The sequence below is a fragment of the Vanellus vanellus genome (genome assembly GCF_965231255.1).
Source record: "Vanellus vanellus genome assembly, chromosome: 6".
In the NCBI taxonomy this organism is placed as follows: domain Eukaryota; kingdom Metazoa; phylum Chordata; class Aves; order Charadriiformes; family Charadriidae; genus Vanellus; species Vanellus vanellus.
The window spans coordinates 18,257,684-18,271,963 of NC_138911.1; the positions used below are offsets into that span (position 1 = coordinate 18,257,684).

The 14,280-nt window shown below is 54.7% G+C and overlaps 1 protein-coding gene across 1 annotated transcript; it reads left to right on the top strand.

Annotated features, from left to right (window-relative positions):
• The first annotated feature begins 839 nt into the window (after positions 1–839).
• On the top strand, positions 840–8,453 carry LOC309673701 (cytosolic 5'-nucleotidase 1A-like). Its single transcript, XM_082485553.1, has 7 exons — positions 840–946; positions 2,767–2,825; positions 3,547–3,714; positions 4,079–4,208; positions 4,800–4,922; positions 6,029–6,207; positions 6,736–8,453. The coding sequence occupies exons 2-7, from the start codon at positions 2,781–2,783 to the stop codon at positions 7,036–7,038; spliced, it is 948 nt and encodes a 315-aa protein (XP_082341679.1). The 5' UTR covers positions 840–946; positions 2,767–2,780; the 3' UTR covers positions 7,039–8,453.
• The last annotated feature ends 5,827 nt before the right edge of the window (positions 8,454–14,280 follow it).

Genomic DNA, 14,280 nt, shown 5'->3' on the forward strand with positions numbered 1-14,280 from the left:
TTGGCCTTAATGCAGGTGAGTTTGGTCTCCTTTGGCAGGAGCCAGGCTGGGGAGGCTGCTGTTTTGGCCCATCTTCCAGCAGCGGGGCAGGGACATGCCCCAGCTGGGCAAGGGGAAAGCTGCAGGATGGCAGCCACCCCTCTGCATCAGCCCTCCCACCACCACCATCACCCCCTTTCTCACTCTTGGGCAGAAAGGGGGTGTTGAAACACCCCGGCAACCTGAGCCTCACGGGGCTGGGTGCTGCACAGCCTGTCTGGGGGAGTGAGGTCCCAGCCCAAAAAATCATCCCCGCGGTGCATAACAGGCAGCCTCCAGGAAAGAAGGGAAAAGGGATCCAAAAACATGACAGTAAAATTGCAAATGTGGCCAGACCCCCGCCGCACCCTGCCATGCTCCGCACCAGCCCTCCTCCCTGGCTCAGCTCCCTGCATCCGCCTGCGTACTCTGCAAGCCGCGCTTGAACAGGTACCCCTATATTTTCGGTGAAAACCACAACCCTTATGTATTCAAGGGCTGGGAAATGAGATGTCTGGATGCATGCTATAAATATCCCCGCTACAGAAATAAACATCACCGCAGCGCTCGTGGGTCGCGTGCGGCGACTGAGCGCAAGCTCTGAGGGAGCCCGAAAAGCAGAACCGGGGCTGAGCCCCTTCCCCGTGAGCGTGGCCGTGGCCGTGGCCGTGGCCAGGCCCGGGCTGCCGTGAGCCGCCTGTGCGGCGCCGGCTGGGAAATGCAGTCTGGCCCGGGCACGACGCCAACCCAGCGGGCTGCCTACAAATCCCAGCACGCCGGGGAGCGGAGCTGCACCCCAGTCTGGCTCCTGCCTGCTTCCTGCCCAGCACGGGGGAAGGGGGAAATATAAACGGCGGCGGCATCTTGGGCAAAGTTTGGATGCTGGCACCGGACAGGCTGCGCCCGGGGAGCAGAGGCAGCGCTCGCGGTGAGTTTGGGCTTTTCTCTCTCGCAGAAACGCTGGCGGTGCGCGGTGGGGTCATCGCCGCGCCGTGCTACGCAGCTGTAGGGTGAGCTGCGAGGGACCAGCAAGCATCCATCTGAGAGGCTCTCCTGCGCGTCTGGCATTGCGTGCATGGGGGGTGCTCGCAGCTGAGGTGTGCGTATGTGCGCGTACGCGTATCTGTATGTAAGCAACACCGCGGTTATTAGCGGCAGGGAGATGGAAAGCAGAAGCCAGGCTGGGTTTGCAGCACTGGGGAGGGCAGAGCAGAAGCTGGAGGCGGTGTTGCCCCTCCAGGAAGGGCTGCTCAGCTCTGTTGTCTCCTCTTATTTCATTTTCACTTTTATACCAGCGCTTGGCTGAAATTTGGTCAGAGGAGAGCTTCTCCCTGCTCGGCAGACAAGGGCTGGTGCTTGCCACCCTCTGCCCTGCTCTGTGGGAGGAGACCCCTTCCCAGCATGGGCTACGGGTGGAAGAAGCAGAGGGATGCTCAGCATCTCCTGGCTTTCCAGGCACCCCCTGGCTGGGGAAGGAGCCCTGCCGGCGGGACTTTCCACCGCAGGGGCAGCTGGGGAGTACACATGCAAGCATCGAACCCCCACGACAAAGGCTCTGGCTCTCAGGGCTGGCATCAGCCAAGTGCATTTCCTACCAGCCCAGGCAACACTGAATAATAAGAATAAATTAAAGAAAATCCAGGCAAAAGGAAGGTCTCTCTGGAGACCCTCCTGACTTGTCCTTCACACTGCATGCTGCCTTTGGTCTATGCTTGCACAGACCCCCAGCCCAGTAATCAGGTAGGGCATGAACTGGTAAGTGAGGTTTTAACACCCCCCCCCCCCCCCCGCCATTCCCAGCACGTCTGTGCAGAGACATCATTGCTGCTTCTGCTCTCCAGAGAAACCCCACAGCATACTTGTAGGAGCTGCTGGGTGGAAACAAACCCCGTGGGATGCCCCTTGGTGGGAATGGGAACAGATCCCATCCCACAGGCTGAATCCTAAGAGTTCACTTCTAACACTGACTAGTGCATAGAAATGAAGTATACAGTGTGGGGGTTACAAAAACCGCAGGACCTGGGTATACGAAAATAAATGTGATTTCTTATTCAGCTGCTAGGCACAGGCAGACCACGTAACCCCCCCATGACTTTCATCTGCCAGACCTGGGCTGGCACAGCCTGCACCGAGACCTTTAGTGTAGGGGCTGGCTGGCTCGCAGGGCTGTAGAGGGGCAGACCAGCCCCCATCAGCAGGATCCCATCCTGCACCCAAACCCTCACCACACATTTCTACTTACTCAGGCCTTTTGCAGCTGCAGGTGAGCTTCTCACACAGTGAACTTGCTTATTTATGGATACAAATTCACCATGCAAACAAACAAAAAAAAAAAAAGGTAGCAAGAAAGGCATTAAGGATGTAAACTAGAAGCCTACCCGTAAGATCTGACCTATTTTGGCTTTTTAGTTCTAATCAATCTCCAAGCCCTAGTTAAGGGGTGTAAAGAGATTTATTTTGCTGAAAAAAGCTTCACAAGTGCTTTCAGCAGTTCCCCCTGAAAAAAATACTCTTGGGGGGGCAGGGGGAACCCCAAAACAGTGATCTGTGATTGAAAAGCCACTTCATCATATTTAATCGGAACTATTACACCGGGCTTTCTCAGAGCAGAGCTGTTGTCAGCAGAAACAGGTTCATTTGGGTTGCTCCACTTGGTGGGTAGGATGTCCCCTTTCCTTTCCACACTTCCCCCTCTCTAGATTGGCTGTATTATAATGTATCAGTTTAATTGTATATTTTCTCTTTGAGGCTGAAAGTTGAAGATGGCAGAAACCGAAAGCACAATCATAAACACCGATGTGAAACAGGTAAAAGGTTGTTCATTACAAAACACACATCCTGTATTTCCAAAGCAAGTTTTGAAATGCCACCGCAGAAAAAGACACACCACAGCCCAGAGCTGTGGTGGCCTGAATGGCTTGTGCCTAGGTTTCAGCAGAAGTGGCCTGTCCCCAGGCTGCTGGCCACCTGGTCCCAGTGAGGTCCACGTGACTTCCACATGGGAAGAGGTTGCAAGACTGAACCTCCAGTTGCATGGACAGGACAGGCGCATTTGCTCACACTTTTAAATTTTGGAGTGGCCAGGGAGAAAGCAGCAGCTTCTTTACATATATAAAGACTTTATTATACTCTCCAGAACAGACACAAATGAAGGGTATACATGCAGAGAAACGCAGCAGTGCCCAGCTCAGCACAAACAGGCAACCATGGCTGTGCTGTGCCCACAAACACCAAAATTATGAAGCGATACCATCTGATGTGTTCTGTCCTCAGAGTACATGGCACTTACCAGACAGGTTAGGCTTTCACAACTGCCTGCCCCATCCTTGGTGGCCTGAAAATTAAGATTGGGCTTGGTACCTCTTCTCCAAAGGCCCTCTGGCATCAGGAACTGTGATGCATGCGCAATGCCTCCAACACCCAACCTCACCACCCTGGTCAGGGCAGCTCTGTGTCCCCCTGCTCACCCCACCTCCCCAAGCTCCTTCTTTGCTGTCCCCTAACCCCTCTTTCCTCCCTGTCCTGCAGAAAGACCCCAGTGAGGCACTGGTCATTGCGGTGACCACCAGAGCCATCTTCAACCTGGAGGAGGAGCACAAACTCTACCTGGAGAAGGGCAAGGAGGAGTACACAAGGCACCAGCAGGCCAACCAGGACAAGCCCCTGCCACCGGGCACAGCCTTCGCCTTCATCCAGGTGAGCCCCACACCTGGCCAGGGGCACAAGGAGACATTTACAGGATGGGGTGAAAGCTCTGCTTTCCCAGTTTTAGGTCTCAAGTCCCATCATGGGGTGCAGATATGCCCTGGCCTCTTGGCCTCATTGCAGGGCATCAAGACCTGTGCTCCTCACCAGTCCTACATGTCCACCTCCCCCCTGGTGGGTATCCTGCTCCCTGCCCTCCTGGTGATGGCCTTTGCAGTATGGTTGCTCTCCATAACATGCTAGCCTTGCCATAGCTGACAGATGCAGCACAAACCACTAACCTTAACTTCCAAAGAGCCCCAGCAAAGCCATCGCAGTCATGCCCTTCCAAACCAGTCTCATCTCCTCCTCACAGGCAGCACAGTACGTGAACAAGAAGATCCTGGAGAGCAATCCAGCAGAGAAAGACGTCTTCGACATCCTGGTGCTCTCCAACAACAGCCCAGAGAGCGGCATGCGCATCATCAACAGCGCGAAGCACTATGGTAAGGGGGACCCCATCCCCAGGGGTGTCTGTTTCCACCTGGGAGGCTGCAAAGCAGACAAGGCACCACAGTGGAGGGTCAGTGGCAAATACAGAGCCAGGGGACACAAGAGGAAAGGGTTATTTTGGAAACAAGCCCAATTCCTGCCTGCCCTAGGCAGCTTGCCCAGGATGCCGGAGCACACCCAGCATACGAGCTCCTCGGCAGAGCCCAGCTCCCTCCAGCCATATCCTTTACACCATGGGGTCTGGCAGCATTTTGCACAGCCTAGGCATCCTCAGGCAGCTACTAAAAACCAGATTTCTTAAAGAAAAAAAAAAAAAAAGAAGAAACACTAAATCCCAGAGTACTGTCAGGAAGGGTCATTTAAGGGAGGGATGAAGGGACTATTTAAACTGCACTCACAGTTTTGTGGGAGCAGCAGTGCAAGAAGATGCAGCAGAAACATGGGTGGGTTCCCCACACAGCACTGGGAAATGAATTGCCCCGAGCTCTGCAGCAAAGCACACCAAGACCCCGGGGAGGCAAGGGGGGAGTTGTGAGGAAGATGTTGCTCCATAAGAGACTTTGCTCACATTCCCTGACTTGCAGGCCTGGAGATCTCAAAGTTCTGCTTCGTCAGCGACGAGGACTCCACGCAGTACCTGAAGTCCCACAGGGTCAAGCTCTTCCTTTCGGCTGACAGGACAGATGTCTGCAATGCCCTGCGGAGAGGTGTGTTTTCTCCTCCATCCCATGTCCCCAAACCTACCACACTTTTTCCAAGCACTTCAGTACTAAGAGGCAATTCCAGAGCCCGTCCTTTCACAGGGACAAGGGGATGAACGGCACATTGACTACCAGTACAGTCCTGAACAGTTCAGTCTCTTCTTCTGTCCCCAACAGTAGCTGGCAAACACACCAGGGTTTCTCAGATGTCTTCACAAGTCACGGCGGGCTTTATGCATAATTCTGGTCATAGGTCTGCCATGGGCTAGTCATGCCCTGCCTGACATTTAAGCCTTTCTAACCAAAGATGCTGCCTGTTGCTGCTCCCTGGATCAATGAGAGCGCGTCACTGGGTTTTGTAAGGATGCTACAGAAAATTGCTTTCTTGATACGTGCAGAGTTACCATGTGCTCAGCAATAGATGTAAGCACATGCTTGACCTGGATCAGAGGGAGTGCAGTCGCCCCAACAGCTCTAATGGGATTAATCGCCTCCTTATTAATTTGCTGGGGTATGAGCACATCAGCTGGCCCAGGTCCTTCAAGGTCAGGAGCAAGCCATCTGCAGCCTGGGCTTTCCTTCACTACATAGCACATTCCTTGAGCCTCCTTGAAGAGCATCATTGCTCTGACAACTCTCTCTCATCTGGGGGCCTCGGTCCACGGATGAGGGCAGGCAGGGACCAGCCTGTAGGAAGAGACCTGTAATTAAGCCAATTACCCCAATCAAGTGGAGGTGCCAGTCCCTATTACTCACAGCGCACAGTGCTAAATCTGGGCATTGAAGCCAGGCTTGGCAGGGTGAGTGAGCACCAGGAGGAGGGCTGATCATGCCTACACAACCACCCATCTTCTCTTAGCAGACCAAGTATCTCTCCAGACATCAGTGTCTGATCAGCAGCACTCTCTTGTCCATCCCCATCTCCTTGGGGGGATAACATAGCCCTAGAAAGGCTGGGCTAACCCTCCCCCAGAAAGACCCCTGGCTTGGAGACCCCAACATTTGTGGTGTAGGACGGGGCCATGGCAGATGTGCCGGGAGGAGCTGGCCATGCACGAGCTGCCCCCAGGAGGGGTTGTCCCTCCTGAGCCCCACCTTCCTCTCTCTCACAGGGGTCTCTTCAGCACTTGTCTTCCAGCAGGAGGTGCAGGCCCCCAGCACCCCGCTCCGTGTGGTGTTCGATGGGGATGCTGTGCTCTTCTCCGACGAGACAGACCAAGTCTTCCGGGACCAAGGGCTGGAGGGGGCAGTGCAGTACGAGCGGGCAATGGAGGCTGTGCCCATGGGAGAGGTGAGCAAGCCACCCCACTTTGATGGGCATCCACAGGCTCTGCACGCACCGTGAGCATCTCGCCCACTAGGGCTTTGCCATGAGTAGCCAAAAAAGTACAAATCCTTACAGGATCCCTTTTGCATCCGCCACTCAGTCCCTGGTGTGGGCCTGATGTGGAGTCCCACTGGAGATGGATCTGGCCCCATGTCTCCTATAAGTGAGCATCAGCTCCCAGGGTTGAGGATTTGTAGGCTGGGACCTCTTGCTGTGCAAGTCCCCACAGGACTCAGACTCAGAGGCACTGTTTACCAGGATGTACCTTCCTGGTCACTTTGGGATTAGGATGAGCACCACAATGCTCACCTTCCTCCCAAGCACCCCAGTGCACAGCAACAGTCCCAGTATTGCCCAGTCCTGCACCACACAGGTGTCCCTATGCTCTGCAGAGCCCTGAGAAACCCTGGAAAAGGAACAAGTGGCTTGTACAGGCAGAGAAGATGGCTCTTCATTTCCCACTCACTCCCAAGTGTCTTGCTGTGCTTCCAGGGTCCCCTGAAGACTTTTGCCATGCACCTTGGGAAGATGCGCAAGAAGTTCAGCCAGGAAAAATCCCCCATCCGCACCTACCTGGTGACTGCTCGCAGTGGCCGGGACATGGGCATCCGAGCCATCAAGACGCTCCGGGAGTGGGGTCTGGCCATTGACGAGGCTTTCTTCATGGATGGGGCTCCCAAGGGCCCCATCCTCGCCCAGATCCAGCCCCACATTTTCTTTGACGACGGCCTTCATAACATACAGGGGGCTCAAGATGTGGGTGTACCCTCTGCCTGGGTCCCTTCCTGCTGCTGATGGGCTGCAGGCCAGCAGACCTCCCTCCCAGCAGCACAGGAGACCAGGCCAGTTGAAGGCAAACCTTCTGGTGGAGAGGGAATTCCTAACCTGCAGCAAGCAAGTCTCAGGGAAAGAGGGCAAGAGCATTGCATGAGAGCACAGACTACCAGGCAAGACTCGATGCTCATTTCTGCTCCTGATAGGTCCTTTAGGTCTTACAATAAAGCCAAAAAATACAGCTGTTCCAGAAAGGAAGGACACCTTTGCTGTGGCACTGAGGACTATCACCTCCATACTCAGTAGGGCCTGGGGACTTTTCTGCAGAGAAATAAATGAAGCTATTGCACCATACATGAGCTAAAGGAAGCATGAAACCAAGCACTGAAAATGCTGGCTTTGGCTGTGCTCACACAGTCTGCAAGATTTATTCCTAGGACCTCTGCCCAAAGGAAGCCCTGAAGACCCTGCCTCACCAGACACGCTCAGCTTGATTTCCTGAGGAGGCTTATGTGCTAGCAAGTCCTTCAGGCAGCTCCAGCCAAACTCAGCAGAGGGGGAAAGATTTCAAAGTTGTAAAGGACCTACAAACTTTTTAGAAATGGGTGACCAGGTTGAAGAAAGCAAGCCCAAGCTCCTCCCCTTTATGGAAGGGGTTATAGCACAAGTTGCCTTTCAATAGGCATGCAGGCTGCTCACAGAGACCCAGACCTGTAGGATGCTCAACTCCTGGATCCACAGGAGATGGGCTAGGGACAAGGCTGCAACCCAGGTCTGAGGTCCATCCAGGAGGCAGAGCTGCCACGCAGGTCCAATGTCCCACCAGGAGAGGGCACTGGAGATGGGCTGCCTACAGGACAAGCCGTGCAGGGGTCAGGTCTGTAGACCAGCACCCCAGAAGCTAGGACAGAACTAGGTGTCCAGACCTGACCTTAAATGGGTCTCCAGGGCTGTGGGTGGAGGGTGTGGGTGGGAGTCCCAGGTGTGGCTGTTCAGGGCAGGTGGGGTCCATGGTGTGCTCAGGACCCTGCCCAGTACCAAGCCACCCGCTGTGCAGGGATGCCTCTCCTCCAGTCATTTGGACTCTGCTCCTAATTTTCCTGAGGAGCAAGCGGCCCCCCAAGATTCATTTGCAGGTTTCTTTCCCCGGGGCTGGATATGAGCCGTTGCCACTAGAGGCCACTGTGCTGCCTGGGGACACAGCACCCCAAAAACCCCAGGGGCTCCCCAAAGCCACTTCATAATGAAATACAAACTGGCTACTCAGGGCAGTGCCTGCTCGGTGGCAGCAGAATTACGGATGGAAAAGATAAAGATGATGGTGGCTTAGTTTTTTTAATCTCAGTGTAATTGGAAAGTAATTTAAAAAAAAAAAAAAGCTTCACAAGCGTCGCTCTCACCAATGCCTTGTTCCTCCCAATAAATAAATAAATGAGCATCCCTGTGTAAGCGCTTGTCCCTCATGCCCACGTTCAGTGGCATGGGAGGAGGGCTGAGATAACCCCATGCTCTTTTACGAGCATTTGGTTACTTTATCCAGTCTCATATGTGCGCATTGAGCTGGGTTCAATACACGAGAAACCTTCAGTGGGCTTTGGATTAGTCCGCTGCCAAGGTTCTGGCACCCCCAAACCTGCACCCTTCTCCTGCCCTGGGCTTGGGGGCTCAGCATATCTCACTCTGCCAAGGGGAGCTGCTGGTGCCACTGGCACGGGTCCTGTCCCTGCCACCATGGCCACCACACAGGGCCAAACTCGGTGCTCTCAGGGCAGAGCAGGGCAGGCTTACTCACACGCAGGGCTTTGTGAAGGAACCGTCTCCAAAGATACAAAGCCCAACAGGGTTTTGGCACATGCAGTCTGGCCCCTGGCCTTTTCACTCAGTCCAGATGCTGAAATTAGATGTCTCGAGGTACCAACATCAACAACATCAGCTACTCATCATTCACTAATAATGCTAAGCACCCGTCACCCTCAATCACTGAGCAAACATTAATTACAGGATGCTCAAAACATGCCCGGTGAGCAGGTACAGATGTTCGTCCCACTTTTAGGCAGGTCACATACCACCAGGCTCAGCGTGGGGATCCAAGCACCCATGTCCAGCCCCGCTCACCATGCACAGCCACCTGCTTCAGTGGCAGCTGGCAGTGGGGACACAGACCCGATAGTGGTGGTGGTCCCAGACGTCCTCCACCACCTGGACCCATCACCTTTGCCAATGCCTGGACAGCACCAGCAGAAGCTTGGTCAATGCCTTGGTCGAGGGGGAATTAGCTGAGTCAAGGGTGGTGGGGACAGGCCCACGTGAACCTTCGGAGAGCGCAAGCTGCTGAGGCAGGGGGAAAGCGCCGTGTGACTTCCTCCAGCACTGTCAGCACGGCAGAGGATGACAGGGCAAAATGTGCTCAAAATGGGAAAAAAGGAAGGAAACTCGGGGTTTGCAGGGTTGCATCATATGGGGCTAAGTGCAGCTGCTTTGGGCCATGGCTCAAAGGTGTAGCATCAAAACTGCCCTTTACGGCCCTGCTCCAAAGATGGAGCATCAAAAACACCCTCCAGCAAGGCCCGCTGCAGCTTCACCTGCTGCTGCAAGGGCAAACTTGTTTCTGTCTTAGAGGCATCTGTAATAAGTTCATTAATGCTTGGGATGTTCCTTAGGTCTTGGCTTTCTGTGGCATTTTAATGACCCTCCTTCTAGGGGTTGCTGGTGCCCAGGGATCTCCAGCTGCTGCTACAGCCCAAAGGAGGTTTAGTTGCTGGGATGCCTTTTGCGGGACACTTCCCTGCTATCTGTCTCAGGTTTTGGGGGCCAGGGCAAGGAAAGAGCAGGTCACACCACCATGCCACCCAGCGGGACATGCTCCCTTTGAGCCCTGCTGGATTTCACACTTTTCCACTCCGGGAAAAGAAATGAAAGTATGCAAAGGGGGTTCCCAGGGCCTGCACTTGACTCCTGCACTCGCTCTTCAGCAACCCCGCACCATCCCAGCCAAAGCCGGCACTGCCCCGCCACTGCTTGGGACAGCCTCATGACACCTTCCCGGTGCAGGGAGGGAAGCGGGCGATGCTCCCGCTCCGCTCAGCCGCAAGGAGGCTGGCGGCCTCCTCCGCCAAGCCCAGCTCTGCCGGCGGTGCCGAACAAGCAACCCTTGTTTCAAGGGGGACGCGTGACCCCAGGGATCAGAGGCTGTGGCCAGCTGGCCCCGAGACTTTTGCAGGAGACCTTTGCCCAGGAGTGTGCCCTTAATCCCCCACTTACTGCATTGGTGAATTTAGGGTTGCAATGCAAAAAAAAAAAAAAAAAAACCAAAAAAAAACCAAACAACTTAGCACTATGAGAGCAAAAGGAACTTTTTATGAAATGCTGGCATTGCAGGGAGGGAAGATTGGCAGGTATTTAGCTGTTAACAGACATCTGCATTGGCAGTGTCCGAGCAGTTCGGCTTTATTGACTCCTGGCTGCAGCGGGAGAGGATGCTGGAGGCTGCAGGAGCCGAGCACAGCTGCAGTGTCCACCAGGGATGCTCCCACACCTCCCTCCACCCATAACCTCCAAGGACCTTCAACCACAAGCACAGGGCAATCATCTTCACATTTTTGACCTAGCCCTAAGCCACACTGGTGACAGAGCTCCTTGGGAAACACTCAGGGGTTCCAAGCGAGGGAGGCCGAGATGCCAAGTCCCACGCTGCAAATAATTATAAATGGAGTGTTTTCCATGCAGAAGCTGAGAGAGAGGGTGTGCAACACCGCATACTGTGTTTGCCAAGGTGCTTAAACATGGGTTCAAGATCTTAACCCCAGGCAGGCCGCTGGCTGCGGCAGCAAGTGAAGCCGGTGCTTAGGAGAAAGGTGACGATAAATAGGTGGGAATTAAGAGCTTTCATGGTCATATTCACACAGCAACACCCACCCCGGGAGGTTGGGATTGATTCACCAAAGAGGAGACGGTTGGTTGCTCCCGCTCCAAGGAAACATTGCAATTTTAAGCCAATCCTTGGGTCGCCATGGAGTGTTGACCCTCGTCTTTCCAAGCCCACCCTCCTCCCAGGACCAGAAGGCTCAATTGCTTTGGTACTTTGTAACAGATGGAGAAGATGTAATTGCACAAATAATGGTCTTCTTGAGGCAGCTTCGGCTGGAAATTAAAGGAAATAATTAAATGGCATCTAGTGCTGGCAAAGAAAATGAGATGGATGGCACACTTGGACGAAACTGGAGGCACATGTCTCCATCAAGCATGCAGATCCCACCCGTGAGCTGATACCCCCCACCCCAAGCCGAGCTCGCGTGTCCCCAGGGACCGTGGCAGGGATTGCTCAAGGAGGGCGACAAGGTGAATCGGGTCCCCGTGTTCCCCATCACATCCTGGCGTGGGAGGCGATGAATCGATGCCATCATTGCCACTTACCACCTCATCCCGTCAGCCGTCAGTCATGCTGCCTGCTGCCAGCTCCTGCCAGGGTTGTTGTTGCCCATCCCCGGCAATTTCAACCTGCTCCAAAATAACTCGGGTGAGGCAGACACCACGAGATCCCGGCCCCAAGGAGCAGACAGGGCCAGCAGCCGGGGTGAGGCAGGTCCCTTCCTCCCCAAGATGGGTGCCAGGCGTGTCCCCAGCCATGGGGGAGGATGCTCAAGGGGATGTGGAAGGATGTCCGATGCCGAGCGGGTTCAGGCGCAGGCAGGCAATGCGGGGGCAGCGAGGATTTGGGCAGGGCCACGGAGCGCGTGGGATGCAGGGACAGGCGATGCCGAGTTTGGCAGCAGCCTGGGGAGGCACAGTGGCATATGCATAAACCCTAGTGAAGACATCAGCACATCTCACAGGCTTAAACACCATAAGCGTTTTGCTATGTAAAGCTATAAAGCCTTTTTTTTTTAATAGCTAGGGGAAAGGCTGGAAGAGTAGGATCTGATGGAGAAGGTCCACTAGGGTGAAAGCACCCTGTGCTCAGAGCCTGCTGCAAATGGTCCTGATGGGGATGGAGCCACGCTCAGGGCTCCTGCCCATTATGACACCCAGCCATGACACCTAGCCGCTGGCGAGCCACCCTCACTTGCCACCACGATCAGGGTTTGCGGCATGAGAGACACCAAAGGAACAATTACCACCAAGCCAAAGCCTTTTTGCAACTCCACTTAGCATCTCCCCAAGGTCACTGCAGCCCATGCTGGCAGCCAAAAAATGTTTAAGAAGGCTGCCCGCCAGCTCTGCCTGCAAACCAGCCCCAGCCGGCCAGCACCAACAGACCAGGGATTGTCACCACCTGCGATGCCCAGGACATCTCCCCCAGCGTCTGCAGCGCTGGGACATGGCAGCCAGAGCCTGGATGAGTCCCTTTGCTCTGCTCAGTACCACCCCTCCCCTGCTCCCACGTTTCCCATCAGCTGGAGCTGCTACTAAAGCACCTTCAGGTTTGCTTTTGGTGGGTGTCACCCAGAAAGAGGGCGTCGTTTGGGATGTGCCGGTGCCGCTGAAAAAACGCTCCCTCACCTTGTGAATTGTACACCAATTTAGGAAACGGCGGCGTTGGGAGTGGGCGAGGTCCTGGCACCGCGCCGGGAAAAAGTTACCACTGCTTCGCTCGGGGGCTCGAGGCCGGTGAATCAGGCTCTGCTAATTAGCTGCATCCAGCAGCTTCACACCAGCACCGGGACCTTGAGTTGGAGTCAGAGTGTTTGCAACCAGACCTGCCTGGACTTGTGCGCCTGGAGGCTCTGCTTGGTTCAGACTGAGGAACATTTTTCTTTTCTCCTTTAGCAACGAGCTGCAAAATCCCAAACACATTTTTCTGAATTTGAAGAAGACGTTCATCCTCTAGAAATCCCACCCACAGCTTTGCATTTAACACCTCTTGGCCAAAAAGTAATCGGTGTTTCCGAACCGAAGCTTTCCTTGCCCTTTAGGTCATTGCAGTTCAGAGCATTGTCTACCACTGCAATAAATAAAAAAAAAAAAAACAACAAAACCAAACCTAAATGAAAGGGCAAAGGCGAATGCACGGCCAAACATAAGGAGAAAGAGGCCACCGTAGCATCCCTGCCAGAGGAACTAAGCAGCATCAGGCCCCCGGCCGTGCGGCAAAGGGCATACGGGCATACAGGACACCCCAGTGTCACCCACAGAGGGGACCCCGGTCTCCCAGGGCTGGGGCTGGTGCACCTCCCCAGAGGAGCCGCTGGGGCTGAGTCATTCAACCTCCCCTTGGGAATCCTCTCCGGCAGGGATCGCAGTTGCGAAAGCGTGGCCCGCTCCCAGGGGTGCGTCACCCCACACCCACGGCCATGGCCGCTGGGAACAGCACTCCGGCTCACCCCCAAAACTGGGAGTATGAGGGGGACTGGGAAGACAGGCCAGCAAGGAAAGGGCTTCATCCCCCGTGGTGAAAACAGGAGCAAGGAGGGACAGGTCCCTCAGCTATCTCTTGCACATCTCCGCCTGCTCTGGACATCTTGGCTGAGGCACTCCAGGTCTTGCTCCAAAAACAGGGAAAAATGCCTAAACCCTCCCCATGCCCAGGCTCATGCCAGCCTATCTTTTGAAGATAACACCATCCAGCTCTCACGGTCCCAGCCTATAAATACCCAAACATCCCACAGAAGTGCTGAGGGAGCCCAAATGCAAAAATTCAGACTCCTTGCCAGGGCCACTGGTCCCTCAGCACGCAGGCGCAGCGGTGGCAGCTCCAAAACCACCAGTGCCAAGGGCTGGAGACAACTTAAACACTCTGGAGATACCCTCCACCTCAGTCCCTTCCCATTCTGCGAGCACCGAGGAGAGGATTGTCATCATAACGTTCTGCCACACGGCCCCGTCCTCCCGTTTTCCCAATAAACCATTGGGAAGTGACTGGGCTTGGCGGTGGGATGGACATGTAAGTCACTTAGGGAAGGATGTCTAAAAGCAACAACCTTCTTGTGTTGGTACAAGAGCAGCTCTGGATGCAGACACAAGCCCTGCTCCCACGAAGCCCAAGCGAAGGCTCACTCATAACAGGTTTCCTAACAGCAAAGCTTGCCCTTAATCCCTTGGGAATTAAGATAAAAAAACAGACACAGGCTAGGTCCACACTGCTTGACCCTGCTGAAAGACTTTGCTCTGCACTGTGATGGTGCGGGGCTAGCACGACATGCCGTCCTCACCAGCCCATTCCTGCACGCCGGAGCCCGCTCCTTAGCCACGGGATGCTGGAAGAGACTGGCCAGACTGGAAATGCTCACAGAGGAGCTGCTGTGGGTGCCCCAGCCTGGGGCGCAG